The following is a 21,303-nucleotide window of genomic DNA, read 5'->3' on the forward strand; positions in this document are numbered from 1 at the left end:
ATGCTTGGAGGGAAAAGACTCTAGTTCAGATTGTATAGACATTAAAAGATAATATGGGAATCTTCTTTTATTATATGAAAATATTTTATTGGATTTATCTATATATCTATCTATATGACAGCATAATGCATTACAATTCGTATTACATATATAGAGAACAAAAACAATCTGTGAGGTGAATACAGAGCCTGCATCTTGGGAGTGGCCTATCTTTAAGAAAGGAAATAGCCTAGGGTTTCCCATGTGGTATTTTTATATCTGGTTTGGGAACCTCCCTCCTTAAGTATTATGTATTTGGGGTGGTTTTAAAACTTGAGTTTTAGTACCATAACTTCATTCCCCTTGCTAGTTCTGCCATGTTGGAAGGTTTATGCTAAGTGAAACTTACAGGGGCTTAAAGCTGTAAAGTAAGTTACAGTGAATCAGGGTCCCCTAAATGACAGTTCCTTAATATTCCGCACGTGTTTTGAAGTTGGAAAGTCCCTTAAGCTGTTAATACTACTTCTTCTAGTTTAAGAAGATAGTATCTGGCTGAGAAGAAAGCCAGTTTATGGGTGGGATTTTTTGATCAGCTGAGGTGGAGTGATCAACATGCAGTGAGCCCTACCACCTACTTTTAACATTATGGGTCAAATATTATATATCTGTAAGATATTTTTTGTGTGTGTGGTGGTGGTAATGGAGATTGAGCCTGGGGGTACTCTAGTACTGAACTGCATCCTCAGCCCATTTTGTTTTTTTATTTTGAGACTAAGTCTCTTTAAGTTGCCCAAACTGGCCTCAGGTTTGCTGACATCCTGCTCAGCCTCCCATATTGCTGGCATAGACCACCATACCAGGCTCTATTTTTGAGCTATTTATTTATTTATGTATTTTATTAATACTTTTTAATTATACATGAAAATAGAATAATATATGTCATAATTATAAAAGCATGGAATATAATTTGTTCTAATTTAGTCCTCAGTAGTTTTCCTTCCTCTTCCCAACTCCCACCCCAGTTCCCTCCCTTTACTCTGTTGATCTTTCTGCTGTTTACTTATTTTTTTAAATTAGTGTCTTATGGATGTACATGATAATGAGATTCACTGTGGAATATTCATATATGAACATAGGAAGTTAGGTGAGATTCACTTCACTGATTTTCCCTATCCCATCCCTTTCCTTTCATTACCCTTTGTTTACTCCTCTGATCTTCTATTCTTTTTTCTTTTTTTTTATAATTCTCTTTTGTGATTTATTTATTTTTTCTTTTTTTATTAGTTGTTCAAAACATTACAAAGTTCTTGACATATCATATTTCATACATTTGATTCAAGCGGATTATGAACTCCCATTTTTACCCTATATACATAATGCAGATTCACATCGGTTACACATCCACTTTTTTACCTACTGCCATACTAGTGTATGTTGTATTCTGCTGCCTTTCCTAACCTCTACTATCCCCCCTCCCCTCCCCTTCCCTCCCCTCCCATCCCCTCCCTTCCTGTCTTCTCTCCCTAGCCCATCTACTGTAATTAATTTCTCTCTCTTGTTTTTTTCCCCCCTTTCCCTCACTTCCTCTTATATGTAATTTTGTGTAACAGTGAGGGTCTCCTTCCTTTACCATGCAATTTCCCTTCTCTCTCTCTTTCCCTCCCCCCTCTCATCCCTGTTTAGTGGTGATCTTCTCATGCTCTTCCTCTCTATTCTGTTCTTAGTTGCTCTCCTTATATCAAAGAAGACAGTTGGCATTTATTTTTTAGGGATTGGCTAGCTACCCTTAGCATAATCTGCTCTAGTGCCATCCATTTCCCTACAAATTCCATGATTTTGTCATTTTTTAGTGCAGAGTAATACTCCATTGTGTATAAATGCCACATTTTTTTTTATCCATTTATCTATTGAAGGGCATCTAGGTTGATTCCACAGTGTAGCTATTGTGTATTGTGCTGCTATGAACATTGATGTAGCAGTGTCTCTATAGCACGCTCTTTTAAGGTCTTTAGGGAATAGTCCAAGAAGGGGAATAGCTGGGTCAAATGGTGGTTCCATTCCCAGCCTTCCAAGGAATCTCCATACTGCTTTCCAAATTGGCCACACCAATTTGCAGTCCCACCAGCAATGTACAAGAGTACCCTTTTCCCCACATCCTCGCCAGCACTTGTTGTTGTTTGACTTCATAATGGCTGCCAATCTTACTGGAGTGAGATGGTATCTTAGGGTGGTTTTGATTTGCATTTCTCTGACTGCTAGAGATGGTGAGCATTTTTTCATGTACTTGTTGATTGATTGTATGTCCTCCTCTGAGAAGTGTCTGTTCAGGTCCTTGGCCCATTTGTTGATTGGGTTATTTGTTATCTTATTGTCTAATTTTTTGAGTTCTTTGTATACTCTGGATATTAGGGCTCTATCTGAAGTGTGAGGAGTAAAAATTTGTTCCCATGATGTAGGTTCCCTATTTACCTCTCTTACTGTTTCTCTTGCTGAGAAAAAACTTTTTAGTTTAAGTAAGTCCCATTTGCTGATGCTTGTTATTAACTCTTGTGCTATGGATGTCCTATTAAGAAATTTGGAGCCCGACCCCACAGTCTGTAGGTGGTGAGGTGACTAGACACAAGAAATGGCCTGAGACACTCAGGAGTGGAGACCCGCCCAGTCGGGGAGGAGGAGCTGCTGTACAGTGATTGGTTCCTGCGCACTGAGAGGAGAAGCTTGGCCTGGTGGGCACAGCTCCACCTACTGGAAGAGAAGTTAATCGAACTCTAAGACTGCATTTTAAAATTTTTTTTTAATTTTTAATTTTAGTTTTTTCTTTCTTTTTTTAATTTTTAAAATATTTTTTGTATTATGTATTTATTTTGTACTATCACTTTTTTTACTCTTTTTTAAAATTTTTTTCTTTTTTTATTCTCTATTTTTTTCTTTTGTCTTTTCATTTCTTATCAATTTCCTTATTCACCTTTCCTTGAATTCTATCTATTTACTCTCATTCTCTTTAGTGACTTCTTCCCTTCCCTTCTAACACCTTTCCTCCCAAGCAATACGACGCTGTTTATATGTAATTTACTAAATATGTATACGTCAATGTTCCGAGGCGTTATATAGTGCTACCAAGACCTTAACTTCCCCCAAATACTCCAGACCATTCTCCTGTTAATATCTCTCGTCAGTAGAGCAACCTTCCAAGGTTTCCAAGAGATACTAACCTCAATACCATCACATCATTCGACCTAAATATAAGTCCCAAGACCAAACCGCAGACCGCTATATGCCATCAGAATCCGTAAACAGTTTAGGAAACGAATGAATCTGCTTGAAAGTGCAACAAAACTCATCATCTCTAGTCATAGTCTCCCATCACAAACGAGAGACCCCAGAGTCACACAAAACCAAATAAATTTATAGGAGTAAACAGTAACTTAGCAGTGAAACAGAGCAAGAAGTAACATAAACAGCATTAAAAAGCAAGGAAGAAAAGGAGTACAAACAATGAAGGACAGCCTAAATATACAGGAGGACCTAGAGGCATCAGAAAAATGGCCAAATAAAGAACTCAAAGAATACCTTAGACAGATGGAATGGAATCTTAGAGAAGATATGAGACAGCAAATTCAAACAATGAAAAAACTCATTGAAAATGAAATACACAAGCAAATAAAAGAAGCAAATAAACATCTTTATCAGGAGATAGAGATTATTAAAAAAATCAAACAATAATTTTAGAAATGAAGGAAACTTATAACCCAAATTAAAAACTCAATTGAGAGTACCACCAACAGAGTGGAGCAAGTAGAAGCCAGAACGTCAGATAATGAAGACAAAATATATCATCTTGAAAAGAGTCTAGCCAACTCAGGAAGGCTGGTAAAAGATCATGAGAAAAACATCCAAGAGATATGGGATAACATAAAAAAAACAAATTTAAGAGTCATCGGGATAGAGGAAGGCATAGAGGTTCAAACCAAGGGAATGGACATCCTGTTGAATGAAATAATTATAGAAAACTTTTTTCTTCTTTAATCTTCCCTCCCGCTTATTCTGGGTTAACTTCCACATGTCAGGGAAAAAGTTCAACCTTTGGTCTTTTGGAATTGGCTTATTTCACTTAGCATGATGTTCTCCAGTTCCATCCATTAATCAGCAAATGCCATAAAGTCATTCTTCTTTATAGCTGAGTAATACACCATTGTGTATATATACCACATTTTCTTTATCCATTCATCTGTTGAGGGGCACCTAGGTTGGTGCTTAGCTCAGCTGATGTGAATTGTGATGCTATAAACATTGACGTGGTTGTTTCAGTGTTTTAGGCTTACAGTTGTATATTTTAAAGGTATTGTTGATTTGTAACCCTAAAGATTGTTGGCATTAACAAGCATCTGTTTTTAGCACTATACCTTAATGCAGGTATTCTATATTTTGTTTAGATTCTATTAGAAAGTGACCTAACATATTTCATAGTTTTTGACGTGGTCTTCTTGGATGAATTAACCACTGATTGGATTCTCATTTCTTCATTAGGAGTTGCTGCAATTGGTGGTGCATTCTCAGAACAAATTCTCAAGGATATGGCTGCCTTCAATGAACGGCCTATTATTTTTGCTTTGAGTAATCCAACCAGCAAAGCAGAATGTTCTGCAGAGCAGTGTTATAAAATAACCAAGGTAAAGTAAAAGTATACTGAAATCTTAAAAGTCAAACTGACAAATTATAGGGAAGCCTAGGATATCTAAGGTTCATACCATATAACCTTCAAAAATCATTGAAAATAATTTGAAAGAAAAGTGAACAGATCAGAGGAATGAGAACTCTTATCCTTTTCTAGAGTTTTGTTTGTATCACTCCTCTTCTTCAGCAAAATAAACTTTGTAATATTTTAGTGATAATTTTCTTCAAGTGATTTGAGAGTATCTAAGATTTAAACATAAAAGTTGAATAAAAAAAATCTTGGTTTTAGATGGTTATTAAAACAGCTCTTAACTAGCTATTCCCAAATATTTAAGCATATAGTATAAAATTACAATCTGATTTTTGTTTTGCAAAATTCGGGGTTTTGGGTTTTGATGCTCTGGGTGGAGTCTTTGGGTGACTATCTTGATATCCAGCCAGATTGGGATAGAAGTCCTCAATGCTTTAATATTTTACTGCTTCAGAAAAAATAATAATATTTTATACTGTGTTTTCACTAATTTATATTTGACTGATAACGTGGGCAAAAGTCTTTCGTTTTCTTCAAAGATCTGAAAATATCATTACAACAAAACAGATATTGGGTCATATCTATTTAAAACTTACTTGAGATATAAAATCCAAATTGAAGCAGAGAGGAAAAACACAACACAAAGGTACACCACTCTGAAAAAAATCAGAACTTGATGTCTCGACTTCTTTAATAATGTATCTTTAAATGCTTGTTACTTAATGATTTTTTTTTTTTTTTTTTTTTTTTTTTTTTTTGGCCAGGAGCCACTCCATTACTTTCTTCTCTTATTTAGGTTGGCATCAGTATCCTCACTAATTTTATTTTATATTTCATCTATAGATTGGGGAATTGTTTCACTTTCCCTAATAGTCCTTAAATCCTTAAAGGAGTAGGGTAAAAAATCCAACAATTCTGGCATAGTGCTTTGGCATAGTGCTTTGCACATAGAAGACACATAAATAAGGAGTGTTTAATTAATTATTTTGTCTTAGTATATCTCAATAGGCCTCAAGAATTTAGAGACTCATCAGTGATACACATAGGTAAAATTAGCCAAATTTATATAGTTGTGTTTTAAAATTTAGATGTCAGAAATAAATGGCCTAGCTTTTTCTTATGATGTTATCTAATGCTCTACACTGTTAGAGATAAAACATTGAAAGCCATTTGAGGTTGAAAATTAAGGTCTAAGCTAAATGTTATTTCCAGTACTCTAATACTCTAGTATAACCTAACTGTGTACCCTCATTCCCTTTCTCCTTCCTTCTTTTCCTCCATCCCTCTATTTCTTTCTTATTATTTATTTTGATACTAGATATTGTACATAGGAATGCTCAACCACTGAGTTACATCCCCAGCCCTTTTAATTTTTTTTTTTTTTAAAGAGTCTCGTTAAGTTGCTAAGGCTGTCCTTAAACTTGTGGTCAGTCCTCTTGTCTCTGTCTTCTGAGTAGCTGGGATTATAGTTGTGAACCACCACACCTGGCTCTGTCATTTTTATTTTTAAAGTCTGTAATTGGAAGCCTAATAGTCCTTAAATCCTTAAAGGTAGAAATGGTTGATGGACCTATGAGTTGGATCACTGCAGAGAACAGAGTGATAGTCTTAGGGTGACTTTTTCTGGGAGACAAAAGTAAAATAGAGAAACCCCTTGTTCAAAAAGCATTATAGGAGCTTGCCCACATTTACTAGTGAGTTGATGAAAAGTTAGGCTTCTTTCTAAGCATTCTCTGTTTTGGCTCTTGGATAGTTCTGTTTTATTTGTTTTAAAATAACCTGCTTCTTTTTAACTAATGGTATGTGTCTGTATTTCAGGGACGTGCAATTTTTGCCAGTGGCAGTCCTTTTGATCCAGTCACTCTTCCAAATGGACAGACCCTATACCCTGGACAAGGCAACAATTCCTATGTGTTCCCTGGAGTTGCTCTTGGGATTGTGGCATGTGGACTGAGACACATCACAGATAAGATCTTTCTCACTACTGCTGAGGTAAGTTATTTAAGTTTGCCAAGGCTATAAAATATGCTCAGCCTCATTTGTCTAATATTTTATTTGTCTAGCATCTCAGTTTGCTCTCTAGAAGTAATAAAGTCTAAAGAATTAGAGAAAGTCTTTCTCAAAGATGCATGGGGTGGGTAGGTAACAGGTTCATATTGGTTCACTAGTAAAATATTCTTCAACAGCTGTTAGAAAAAATTATATTTTGATTTCGTGGAAGGAACCCCTTTTTATCTACACATTTCTCATTAAATTTTATGAAAGTAAAGAGACAATTAAAATATTGTTTCCAAATGAAAATTAAGTGATAAATATTTCATTATTAATTTTCTGAATAAAGTATTTTGAAGGTTTTTTAAAAAGTCTGATATAGTATAGTGGTTAAATGCATAAAACAAATCATGCTAATATTTAAGCAGAAATGAAATTTAAATAGGGAAATAAATATTTATCAAACCACTAAAATAATAGGAGAAGTAGCTGTAGTCAGGGCCTTCAGGAAAGATTCTCAGAACATTATGGTGCAGGTCCACTAGGGAATCTCATTCTGACAAGAACCGTGAAAGATCTATGCTTTTACCTTACTTGCAAGCTAACAAGTTAGTCATGGTTTCATAGATACTGTCAAGGCATGATGCTCTTAGATCAGAGACAAAGGAACTTTATTACTCATAAGAATAAACCTTGAGCTTCATATTTCCATCAGTTTCCCTTGTGCCCTAAGTCTAAGCAGTAATTGGTTATATATTTCTAAAACTGTGACCTTATGATAACTGTGGATGATTAACAATGTTTCAGATTCAAACAGGATGCAATTTGTGAATAAGAAGCTTGTGAATTTCTTCTCTTAAAATTAAACTACTGTATGACTAGCTGAACTGAACCAAATAAAACTTGAGTAATTTTCATATACATCTATCCTTAAAACACATTATTCTTTCCATTGTGAAGAGGATTGAAAAATATAGAAAAAGATTTTAAAAGAACTAAAGAAGCATATTCCAGGGATTAGTGCCTGGCTTGATTCTGTGAGAACAGTGTCTAGAAGTTATTATGATCTGTTCTTATCATTTTTTTCACTGCATTAAAAGCATGATAGCTGATGTATCAAGTAGATGTCTAATTACTAAGAGGGCATTTTAAAGTTGTTTTTACATTAAGAAAAATGTAATCATTGTCTTCGAGAATATGCACATTAGAAGAAAAAATTGATCCTTCACTTTCTCTTTTCTTTGTGTTTTCTTTCCTAAATTACTCTAGCACCATCTAGTGACAAATATCATGAAAATATTTTTTTAAATTTCTTATTTAGGAAGAGTAATGATCACTACCAAAAATTTTTGAAGAAAAAAAATTGGCAATGTGAGCAGTCCTATTCTTATTGTAGCTAATGGTCCACTGACAGCATCATTTTCTCCTAGGCTTCAACACACATTCCTTTTTCTCACACTACCTCAATCACATCCAATTTGTTGTTTTCTTTGTCTTCTGTTGTTTGGTTCTAGGGAGTCACCCCAGGGCCTTTCCCATGTTAGGCATGCAGGCTACCCCTGAGCTATAGCCCCACCCTTCTCTTTGTCTCTTTTCATCCTCCTTTTAACTAAGACCTTTCCCATCCCCTTAGCATTCATTTTCTTTTCTTTTTTTTTTTAAACTTTGCTATTGGTTTATTTAGCTTAGTATGGTATTCTCAAATTTCATCCATTTGCCAACAAGAGGCATAATTTTATTCTTTTTAGTATTGAGTAATATTACACACACACACACACACACACACACACACACACATATATATATATATATCACATTTTATTTATCCATTCATCTGTTGAAGAGTACCTAGGTTGGTTCCATAGTTTAGTTACTATGTGAGTTGACCTACTCTACATTGATGTGACCACTAGCAATGTATGAATGTAGCTTTTCTCCCACATCCACATGAACAATATTATTGCTTGTATTCTTGACAATTGCCACTATAACTACAGTGAAATAAAATATTGAAATAACTTTGATTTGCATTTCTCTAATTGCTAAATATGATGGTCTTTTTTATATGTTTGTTGATCAATTGTATTTCCTCTTCAGTTCCCTAGTTCATTTATTGATGGGTTATGTCTCTCTTTTTTTTATTAGTTGCTCATGACAATACAATGATCTTGACATATCATACATTTTATTCAAATGGGGTATGAATTCTCATTTTTCCACGTATAAAGGTTGCAGAATCACATTGGTTATATAGCCACGTATATACATACAGCAATACTAGTGTCCATGTTATTCTGCTGCCCTTCCTTTCCCCCCTTTCCATTCCCTCCCCTCCCATCACCTCTCTCTACCCAATCTACTCTGACACATTTCTCTCTTTTTTTTTAGCATTCATTTTCTTGTTCCACTCTTTTCCACGTGCTTTCAAAGATCTCATCATTTGTTACCATTGTCTTTATTCTAATAGTGCCAATTTTGTGTATCTCTATTCCCACCTTTTTACCAGAACTCCAGTTGCCCTGCTAGATAATTCCCCAGACATGCCCAGCTGTGCCCTTAAACATTTTGAAAACCATATTTAATGCTTTCCCTCACCCTCAACATCCATGTTTCTAATAGTAACATCCCCTTTCCAGGTAACTACCAAAGTTTAGAAACCTGACACTCTTTTCTTCTCTTCCATCCCATAGCCTTCAGGTACACTACATAAACATACTTTGGTATGTTTTACCTTTCATCCTTCCTGCTGCTTTACCTTTCATCCCTCCTGCTGGAAAGCCGCAAGAATTATTCTCCAGCCAGTCTCACATTCAGGATACTGCTTATGTCTAACTTCATTCTTGAATCCTTTTTCTGACAAATCTGTCTCATCTTGCTCTTTCTTGTCACGGTTGTCCTTATTAAACACATTAACATTGAATTTTATTCTTGGTTGTGTTATGCTCTTGAGAGCTTCATATTTCAAAAAGATTAAGTGTTGCCTCTATCACTAAATTATAGATTATTTTCTTTAAAGATAGAAATTCTTCCATAAACTACTTTAAGAACTCTAGTAGCATCTAGCACAATGTGGAACACAAAGCAGAAACAATAAATACTGTTGGGTTGGATTAAATTGAACTAGTCATATAACTTAGCAAAAATGAATACCACTTACTGCAAGATGGCCAAAAAAAGAAGAAAGTCCTTTTTGTCTATAGTATATTTTATAATTTATAAACTAAACTTAAAATATCTAGGTGTATTTTTTGGTTTGGCAATCCCAGATTTAATAACTGTTAAAATTATAGTCAAAAATACTAATTTTATATCACATGAAATTAGAAATCTCTGGATTGGCACCAATATTAATGGTTATTTATGGACATTTTCATATGATAAAGAGATTTTTAGCTTTCCTAGCACTGGGGACAGTCTTCTGGACCGTGATGAGAACACACAGTGCACCCTGAGTCAGCAGCACTGGCCCTATGTAGTCTGTGGCACAGCCTGGGAATAGATTTCTCTCTCTCTCTGTTCTAACCTAGGACACAAACCTTGGTCACCTTTCCTTACCTAACCCTTGTTTGACCTCTTTCTGATATCTGTCCATAGGATGCTTGAGATGATCACTATGGACAATAGCATCTGGAGGAATCTTCAAATCCAGCTGCTATAACATTGTCAGAATGAAATTGAGAAAGATTATTTTGAGAGATAGAGGCATCCATGGCAGCAAATAGTTTTTGAATGAATGAGTCAGTAGGTGAGAACAAGACTCAAGTGTTCTTGTGTTCTCTCTTCTCCCTTCTACCCCTGTATGAATTCAATTGTGTTACTAGAAATGAAATACCTGATTTTCTAAAGCTAACTTTAGGGAAAGGGAGAGGATAGGGAAGAAGAGAGAAAGGTTTATTTGTCTTATAGTTTGGAGGCTGAAAGTCTATACAGCATGGTGCAGGATCTGGTGAGGGCCCCCTCATGGGTGATGGAGCGTGTACCAGAGAAAGAGCTCATATTGCAAAATAGGAAACCAGAAAGAAACTGGGTTCCCATGCAGTCCTTTTGAAAGACATGCTCACAAGTTGTGTGACCAGCAAGCCCTATCTCATAAGGTTGCACAGCATTATCACCACACAAAGGACCGAGTTTCCAATATGTGACTTCAGAGGACACATTTAAACCTATCTAAATCACAGTATTCCCAGAATTCTTATATTTTACTGAGATTCCCCCTTGTTACCTGTTTGCTACTTATTTCTCTTCCACAGTTTCTTGCCTCCCTCTCTGTGTGACAGGCATTAATGGAGAACAAGAATTAATTTATGATTCTTCTTTACTCAATCACCTTCTGACTGTCCCCAGTCTTTTTGACATTTGAGAAGTATTCTAGAGGAAAAAAAGAAATGATGTCAAGCACTAGCAATATGGCAGTGGTAACAGATTCAAGGTATATACATTTTAGTCAGCTTTTTCGTTTCTGTGACCGAAAGACCCAACCAGCACAATTTTAAAGGAGGAAAAGTTTATTTGAGGGCTCAGGATTTCAAAGGTCTCAATCCAAAGACAGCAGGCTTCATTCCTTGGGGCTCAAGGTGAGACAGGACAGCATGGTGGAAGAGTGTGGCAGAGGGAAACAGTTTACATGATGATCAGGAAGCAGAGAGAGAGAGAGAGAGAATTCACTTTCTAGATACAAATATAAACTCCACAGCCCCCACAACCTAATGAATCACTTTCTCCAACCACACCCCACCTGCCTCCAGTTACCACTCAGTTAATACCACCAGGGATTAATTAATTAATTATGTTGATTATGTTAAGGATATAGCATAATCTTTTCTCCTCCAAACATTCTTGCATTGTCTCAGGTAAGGTCCTTGCTTAGCTTTAGGACAGCCATCTTAAGTGACAGCCTCATTTAAAAAAAAAAATTCACTTTCCTGCCCAAGGCTCACCACTCCCTCAGACCAACTCCACCCTTAACCATCTGCATTATGACTCCCTGCTGGCTCTAATCCCTGAGCCTACTCTAATCCCTGAGTCTGCCCCATAAAAGTCCTGAACCCCAAGCCTCTCTCTATGGAGAGATGAGTCTTTATTTGTTAGCTGTCTTGTGTATCTCTGCCTGGTCTCCATCTTTCATTTCTTGTTCGCCTGTCTTCTGGTGCCTCGCTTTCCTTTCATCTCACAGGTCAGCTCTTGGCAGACACCACATCTAAACCATAAAAATATGTCACATAGATTTGGGGCCTTGAAGCAAGAAATGACAGCCTCTAGAAGACAGAGAAGACAAGGAATGGATTTGTCTTAAAGCTTCATAGCCCAATAAGACTTATTTAGACATCCAGAGAATCAATTTGTATTATTTTAAGTTACAATGTTTAAGATAATTTATTATAACAAATACAGATGGTTCTGGCCTTAAAAAAAAGTCACATAAATAGCTGAAAAATTTTGAAGTTAATTGGTTATAGAACTTGCTCCCAAGTCTTACACTAATGAGCTAATGTAGTGTAGAGCTAGATCTGACCCCAAAGCTTTTTTACTTCTCTTACCATTCTGGCTACCTATTTTTTTGTTTGTTTGTTTAACTAAAGAGTCAAGATTTATTGAGCACTGAACTTTGACAGACATTATGGTAAATTCTTTACTGGAATTTACTTCATTTGATCCCATGAATTAGGAACTTTTTTTAGATAATCAGTGGAGTCAGCGTTCAAATATAGGTCTGCCTTACACAAGGACCTGGGTCTTCAGCCACCATATCATTACATCTTTTGCTACTCATTTTGCCCTATTCAATTAAATAATAAGATAGATACCCATAAACCTTTTGCTTTAACATCTAAGAAATGCCAACTGGTTTATTTTTATTTTTTTACATTTCTTTTTTTAATTGGTTCTTTATAGTTATACATGGCAGAATTCACTTTGATGTAATCGTACAAACATAGAATAGGTCTTATTCTAGTTAGGACTCCACTCTTATGGATGTATATGATGGTGCCACCTGATTTCAGTCTTTCATAAATCCTTTGCAAAACTAGGAATAATAAGGTTTTATAAAATAGTCTTGATTCAATGGGGGATGGTTTTATTTTGCTCCAGTCATTGTTTTACATAATTCTCCATCAAATCTCCCTTTTCTTTCCCTTAGTGACATTTCAGTAAAATCCACTTACTATTTATTAGATATTAGTCTGAGTCAGTGAGAAATAGTTAAGCATTTCTAGTTTGTAATTTTTCATCGAAATGAAATATCATCTCTTCTCCCTGTAGTACAAAAGCAGTAGCCTTTTTCACTTGTTTTCAAAACCTTGTGGAAAATATTGATCCATTTGTGTTGCTGCAACAAAATACCTGAGCTGGATACTTTATACAGAAAAGACGTTTGTTTAGCTCAGTTTTAGAGGCTGAAAATCCAATGGCTTCCTTGGCAGAGAAATGGAAAGGGAACTATCTGGGTGCAGAAAGGGCCCCCGCTCATGGGGTTGCCTGGCTTTAAAACAACCTACTCTCACAAGTATTAACTCTGAGGGACTAGCATTCATCCCTTCCAAGGACAGTGCCTCCAGTTTCCTAATTCACAGTAGGCTCCATCTCTTAAACGTTCCTCCACCTCGACACCAACACATGGAGAACCAAGCCTCTGGCGCATAAATCTTTGGGGCATAAATCACATCAAACTATAGCTAGGGGTTTGAGAGAAAGTGGCTAGACTCTAAAAAACCACCTTCCCTTCTTGTCAAGGTCTATGTCTTCCAATGTGTTGGAGATAGGAAGGAAGGTTATGGAAAAAGTTATGGGAAAGGCTCTTTTACTAACTTTTCTGTATTTTGGCCATCAGGTCCTCTGTGGCAGGGCTCAAATCTGGCTCTCATGGAACACATATTTGAGAGTTTAGAAGATCCTTCTTCAGCTCTGCTGGACCCTCACTATCTTCTCTTCCTGGAAAGTGACAGATGTTGCTGTGGGGTTGGCAGAGCTGATTCTACTTCCTCTTAGGCTCTAGGGGAAATGGCAGGCCCCACTTGTTTGGTGATTCCCTGAGAGTGTGGAACTCTTAATTTCTCTCTGTCCTAAAGTTTGGGACTCTGGTCACCAAGTTATTCAATGCCATGTTAAAAGGCAAGAAATTATGAGTTAAATGATGAGTTTATTATAAAATTATTATCAATACTGTAATTATAGATTATAATGTTTTTGTGTAATATTTATGGTTTCTCCACCCACCCTGCTCTGTCTAAATGCCCTTGGTCAGAAGTCCCCAGTAACCCACAGGATTTAACCCAAATTCCTTATTTGACTTTGAAAACACTCCAATCCGTGTTTCTCTATACAGAACCTCTGCTGCCCCAGCTTAGGGCACTTGTGTTCCTTGATCTAGCTCATACATCCCTGCCTTTTATTTGACATTGTCTTCGTCTGGAATGTCCCTGACCTGCTTTTCTAATTTGCAGTTTTCATTGGATTCTAGCCTCCAGCCTGCCTCCACTATGAAGCTCTCTTTCTTAACACTCAGATTTCACCTCTAGGCTCATTTCAGTATTCTCTCTTTTAGTACCCTGTTACCTCATTAAATTACAAATCTCTCAAGGATAATAACTTTTTTTTTATGGTACTGGGGGATTAAAACTAGGGATGCTCTACCAGTGATCTGTAATCCCAGTCCTTTTTATTTTTATTTATTTGTTGTTTTGGTACTAGAGATTGAAACCAAGGATATTTTACCTGTGAATTATAACTTCAACCAATTTAAATTTTTTTTTATTTTGAGACAGGGTCTTATTAAATTGACCAGGCTGGCCTCAAACTTGTAATCCTCATGCCTCAGCATCCCAAGTAGCTGAGATTATAGGCACATGCCATTGCACCCAGCATAACTGTTTTTTAAATTTATTTGTAGTATTATACTTGCTCAACATCTTACTTATTTGCAGGTGGCAACAAAACAATACTTTAGAAATAATTTCATGATTTAAAAATACAGAGTATTAAGAAATGACACCAAAAATAAATGTTTAACTATTCAAAATATTGCAGATGAGAAAATATTTTTACTTCCTCTCTACATCAACATTTCTGTTAAACAGAGGTTCAGGTCTAAGCTGATTTATATTCAGCCTGAAGAGACTTAATCAAAGTCCTAGAGCTAGAGTGAATTTTGTTTTGCTGAACCTATCTTACTGTCTTAACGTAGGGTTCATTAAATAGTTCAACACTGCTTGATTTAGACCTAGGGAATGGTTTGGGAATCGCAGATGCTGAGGCCAGTTAGTGATTGGGTAATCAGAATTTGGGTAAAATTGAAATCTTATTGATAATGTGACTCTGAAATAGCTTTTTCAGCCTCTTGCCTTACCTCCTGCAGGGGGCTGTGTAAGCGGGGAGTAACAGTATGAGCCATCATGAAATACTGCTCTCCTGTACTTCCAGGGTCCTATTCCATTACTACTCACATTTCTTAACTTTTCCTTCCTCCTGTTCCCCTAGTGTTTCAATTGGAAAGTGTCAAGTATTTCATGGTACAGTGAAAAGGAATTAGACTGAGAGAAAACCTGAATTCTCATTTTTATGATTCCCAATAATTAGTACATCTGTCTTGGGTTCAGTTCTTCCACTGATAAAATGGTAGATGAAGTGAGATGATCATAATGTGATTGGTTTCTACAAATGGCCAATCTGTGTGGCCATGCACTTAAGGTTATCTGTATAACTACCACATTGTATGGTATGAAGTATAAACATTGTTCTTCTTTTTTCTTTTCTTCTTATAGGTTATATCTCAGCAAGTGTCAGATAAACACTTGGAAGAGGGTCGGCTTTATCCTCCTTTGAATACCATCAGAGATGTTTCACTAAAAATTGCTGTAAAGGTAAAACCATTCTTGTTCAATTCTCAGTATTTTTACTTCCTTCTCTTATTAAATAAATATTTTTAAATATTAAAAATATACTAACATGCTTCCTTGAAATGTTTTTCTGTATCAGTTTATATCTCGTAAGTTAGGGAAATGAGGCATAGTGACTACATAGAATTTAATAGCTACCTTTTAGATTTACAAAGAAGTGGTAGAATAAGGATGGATCATTTTCTCTTTTGTTTATTACCCTTCCATAATTTAAATAACTCATTAGGTTTTTCCTTTTAGTTTGGTGCCTCACATTTCACTGTATTTTAGTTATCCTCTTCTGTATCATACTTACAATAATTAACAAATTATCACAGACATGATAGAGTGTCATTTAATCCTGGAACCACCTGCTACATTCATGTCTCTATGGCACCTTAAGAAATGAAGATTCTAATATTAACATTGATCTCTGCCTGCTATTAAGCAAAAGTCATTCTGATAATTAGAAAATCATCTGATTAATGATCTGCAATTTTCATGGGGCATGGTGGTACACACCTTTAGTCCCAGCAGCTCTGGAGGCTGAGTCAGGAGGATTAAGAATTCAAAGTCAGCCTCAGCAAAAGCAAGGTGCTGAGCAACTCAGTGAGACTCTGTCTCTAAATAAAATACAAAATAGGCCTGGGGATGTGGCTCAGTGGTTGAGTGTCCCTGAGTTCAATCCCCACTACTCCCCTGACACACACACACACACACACACACATACACACACACACACACACACACAAATCTGCACTTTTCAAAAAAAAAAAAAAAGATGAAGACCATAATTAATAATAGTGGCAAGAGGGAATAGCTATAAGGGCAAAGAACTCAAAGGCTGTTGGGTTAGGCAGATGAGCTGTTGGAGGATTGAAGGAAAAATCTAAAGATAGGGTTATTTTTCTATAATAAAATTGAGAAATAGACCTTTTTTGCAATGTAGTTGTATTAGTTTAGCAGCATTTGTGTCATCTGCCCACTACATGTCAGTTCCATCTGTAGAGTTGACAATTAAAAATATTGCCAGGCAATTCTAAGCGTTCCCTGGGAACCAAATTGCTCCTAGATTAAGAATCACTAGTTTTAAAGCTATTAGCAAATTTATCTAAATGACACCATTTAATATTCATTGGTTCATATGTTATTTTTATCTTGTTGATTAAAGGTAGTCTTCAAAATCAAAATCCTTCAAAGAACATTAGATAATAATCTCTTTGTTTATTTATGAAAGAATATGCTCATATGTTTCTAATATTGTGTACCTTCTAGTTTTTAACTTGTTTGAACTACTAATATATGAATAGCATGTTTTCATTTTGACAATTTAAATGAAAAGGAGCTAATGTATGATTAGAGGAAAAAGTATAAAAAAAAACAAGGGACAAAAAGATGCAGGTTGTATACTAAGATAATGAAGAATAGTGCATAGATAGAAATTGGAAAATCAGAATAAAGAACCAAACATGAAGGAGGATGATGTGAGTGGACTGCATGTTTGAGGTATCAGTGGCACATTCAAACATACAGTGCTAACAAGTAAATGAAAGTGACTGAGACTTAAAAGAGAAGCTAGATAGAAAGATCTGGAGTCTTCTGTATAAAAAGTAGTAATACCATAGTGTAGGTACTTTGAAATTAGAGAAAAGTCAAATAAACAATATTCTATTTTTCTACCATAAGCATTATTTTATTATTTGCATGTGTTTCTAGTCTTTTTGTTTGCTTTCTTTTTTACCGTCTTTATAATGGTGAAGCTGTAGGTGTGATTGTAATTGTCAGGAGATCAAGTATAGAAAGGAAAGGAAGATAGAAGATAGTTTATTATTATGTCTAGAAGACAGAAGAAGCCAGTTAAGACGAGAAGTGGTCAGGATTTTTAAAAGAAACTCAAAATGTATCAGAATGTCAAAATTTAGAGAAGAGATGTTTTCAAGTTGGGGTTAGAATCAAAGAGAACCAAATACTCTAGAGCAGAACAGATGAGTCATTTATTTGGTCCTTGAGAAGTTATCAGAGACTTTCACAGAGGCAGTTTTAGTAGTAAAAGAGGTTGTGAAGGCAGGAGAACTAGTAAAGCAATGAATCACAGACACTTCCAGAGAGTCTGGCATTGACAAGAAGGTGAGAGCGAAGGTTTCATCGAGAGAGGACCATTATTGTAGGAAGCCTGGGAGCTGAGAGGAGATGACTGTCCACATACTCTGTGTCAGCAACAAGACAGTATATTTTATTACAGAAGTAAAATGCATTACAAACAGGCACAGGGATTATACTGAGGTGATGGAAATTTTCTAAAACCAGAGGTGCTAATGATTGCACAGCTTATTGCATTTATAAAAGTATTTTCATTGTATGCTTAAAAATGTTTGAATTTTGTGGTGAATTATTAAGTCTGTATAAAAAGAAGTAATAATACAATAGTGTAGGTACTTTGAAATTAGAGAAAAGTCAAATAACCAGTATTCTATTTTTCTACCACACGCATTATTTTATTATTTGCGTGTATTTCTAGTCTTTTTTTTGCTTTCTTTTTTTTACCATCTTTATAATTATGGTGCATACATGCTTTTGTTTCCTGCTTTTTCATAGAAATTTCTTCACAGTTCAGTAGTTTTTATAACCAAAATTTTTCATAAGTGCAAAATTTTACATTGAGAAGAGATACTTAATTTTAATATTCTTCAGAATCAGACTTATCCAAATAAGTCTATCATACAAACAACTCCTCTGTGACTGTGTTTTAGAACTGGTATGAGTTACATTGTATAAATGGAATGATTAATTTGGACAAGAAAAATCCATTTTTTTTCTTAAAGTAGAAGAGAATGTATAAAGGTATAGAGGAGATAGTTTGTGTTGGTGAAACGGAGCTTGGGATTGTTTTCTCTGAATTTTGGAGTTCTCTCTAGAGTGATGAGAACCAATTGGAGACTTGGAAGATGGGGGAGGTTTGGAATTATCTTTTAGAAACTGTGAGGAGGTTATTTAAAAATGATTGAAAGTCCTATATGCAGCCAGATGTGCCTAAGTAAGGTTAGGAAATGTATCACACCACAGAAAACTCAGGTGTAGTTCTCTGATGGATAGCCACAAAAGGAGAAGGCCAGAATTGAGGGGTCCATGGAAGAAGGTCTAGACTGGTGCTTGTAAAACATGTCATGGAGATGAGATTCTATGACCCTGGCAAGGAGAACTGACCCTGATTATGGGTTGCAGATGATTAGGTTAACAGGATCGGAAGACCCTGGGATAAATACAGAGATTTTGTAGGAGGCTATGGTCAGAGTAGAAATTCTTGAAAATTCAGTGTATTCAAGTTGAAGCTTAGCAGTAATATTCAGATATTTAGTTAAAGTTAATTATCAGTCCGGTCATGTCAAGACTTTTAACACTGGCTTCTCTAAGAAATCTTGAGATAATCAAAAATAAATCTTCACTGTTCATACTCTTATGAAAAGTTGCTGGTATTGTTTTCCCCCTCTTGCTACATTATTTATAATTGTTTTCATTTATATCTTCTTTGTTTATGTGAACTTTTACTCTAACAATATTCTTGGAAACAGAACAATATAAATTATAAGATAATTTTTGAAATGGGTAAAAACTTCTGTTATATATATTCACCATCACCTTTTATTAATTAAAACAATTAAAATTCTGTTCTTATTTTAGATTGTGAACGATGCATATGAAGAAAAGACAGCCACAGTTTATCCTGAACCACAAAACAAAGAAGCATTTGTCTGTTCTCAGATGTATAGTACTGATTATGACCAGATTTTACCTGATTGTTATACTTGGCCTGAAGAGGTCCAGAAAATACAGACCAAAACTAACTAGTAGCATAATTTAGCCAACATTAACTTCATTATTGAGATCTTGAAGTCTTCTATAATTTTTAAATATTAGTATCTTTTATGATGATTCATAACATGATTAGATTAAGATAATTTTACTTTAACCATTAAAATTTATAGAATATAAATATAAGTTAGGACAAACTTCACACTACACAATTTTCCTTCATTTACCTTCTGGTTATTTATAGTTTCAATCTTAATTATTTTGTCCAAATTCTCTTTAAAAGCCATTGTACCTACTACTGAGAAACTCATTTTTATATAAGAAACTAATGGGAAGACCAAAATTAGTAATATTGATATGATCAGCATTAAACTCATAATTCTTTTGTTGACCATTATGTTAATTCCTTCTTTTAAAAAATAAAGATAGAAGTGAATTTAGGCATAACTGAACTTTTGTTAAACATAAATAACATTACTTTGTTACCTGGAGAAAAACAACTTGTCAGGTGTACTTACTCCAGTCCTACATTGTATTTGTTCTTTTTGTGTAACGGAATCTGACATTTCTAAGAAAGATCATTGCTGTTTACAAAACCTGTGCAGCCTTAGATTTTAATATTCTTTTTTCCATTGTTATGTCTTATAGAGTAAAGTGCTTATTACCTTGGTTCACAGTCAGAAACCTTCTCAAGAGTATTTTTATTTCTCCACCGAACAAATGCCCTCTACCACACTGTGGCTAAGGGCCTTATGGACTGCCTGTCCAGAGGTTTGTACCTTCATTTCAGCATACCTGATGAGTGAAAACAGCTAAAAACAGAGTCAAGATCCTTGATAGGGACTTCTTAAGCCCAGTTCTTAAGACAATAATCTGATGAATCAGGAGCAAGGCGCTGATTCCCTAACAAGCTGGGTGTCTACTTGAGTGATCTGCTTGAATGTTCCATTGATTAACTCAGGTAACTAAGAGCTCAGTGTGTAAGTTCAAAATTTCTCTGGAGTTTGGAGAAATTTTTATAATTATGTCCACAGTGTCTGAAATAATATTTCTATATTTCTGTCAGTTACTAAAATATTTTAATTATAAAAACAAGACTATGATAAAGAATATTTATATCCCCAGATTGTATTAATTTACTTTAGAAATTAATGATTGAACTAATGGAAACATTTTTGAATTCTTAAGCTCAGGTGCAATAACATTTGTTATTTATTTATAGAATCATCTAGAGAATTTTCTGTTTTTGAAGTAATGATTTATAGAGTATAAGATGTTAAAGATAGACTGCACTGTGAAATGCTATTATTGAAAGCTGAAGGTTATACAGATTATTTCAGGTGTGAGTGGAATGGACCAGGGACTTTCTTGTGGTAACATTTAGTTAAGGGTTTCTGTAACACAGTTATTTGGAAAAGATTCATAATACTTATTTCTTGTTTGTTTCCTTGTTGTTATATAGCTCTAACTAAATGTATTTACCTATGCAAAGATTTATTAAACCAAGAAAAAGTGAATGAATAAAATTATAAAATGATATTTTCCTTAAAATATGGTTATACTTTAACAATGATGGGTCTTGGGAGTCATATGACAAAATATTATGAATTTTTAAAATATTCTGATAACTGTATGTTATAGTATGAACTTCATTCACTTAATGCATATGTAGTCATAATTCTGGCTACTCTGATAAGTAGTCTCTTTTCTTGTTCTTAGGGAAAGATAAGAAAACAAGCATCAGGTTGTTACTAGGTGTCAAGTGTTACACATAAATTGTCTTATTTAATGTAATCCCACAGTTCCTTATGAAGATGATATTTTAAGTAACTTGCCAAGGCCATGTAACTAATAGGCAAAGAAAGTATGCTCTAAACCCATCTATCTTTCTTTATGGCCTGTGTCTTTTCTCCTTTTACAATGCCACAGTCTAGAAATAACACT

The 21,303-nt window shown here is 35.1% G+C and overlaps 1 protein-coding gene across 1 annotated transcript in view; it reads left to right on the forward strand.

Moving 5' to 3' along the window:
• The window catches only part of Me1 (malic enzyme 1), a 150,861-nt gene extending 129,951 nt beyond the window's left edge, over positions 1–20,910 (forward strand). Inside the window, exons 11-14 of the mRNA XM_076858461.2 lie at positions 4,507–4,649; positions 6,503–6,676; positions 15,436–15,534; positions 19,228–20,910. Of these exons, the coding sequence (XP_076714576.1) occupies positions 4,507–4,649; positions 6,503–6,676; positions 15,436–15,534; positions 19,228–19,395 (584 nt within the window). The 3' untranslated portion in view covers positions 19,396–20,910. The remainder of the gene's footprint in view (positions 1–4,506; positions 4,650–6,502; positions 6,677–15,435; positions 15,535–19,227) is intronic.
• Positions 20,911–21,303: the final 393 nt, after the last annotated feature.

The sequence above is a fragment of the Callospermophilus lateralis genome, chromosome 6 (genome assembly GCF_048772815.1).
Source record: "Callospermophilus lateralis isolate mCalLat2 chromosome 6, mCalLat2.hap1, whole genome shotgun sequence".
NCBI classification, from domain to species: Eukaryota; Metazoa; Chordata; class Mammalia; order Rodentia; family Sciuridae; genus Callospermophilus; species Callospermophilus lateralis.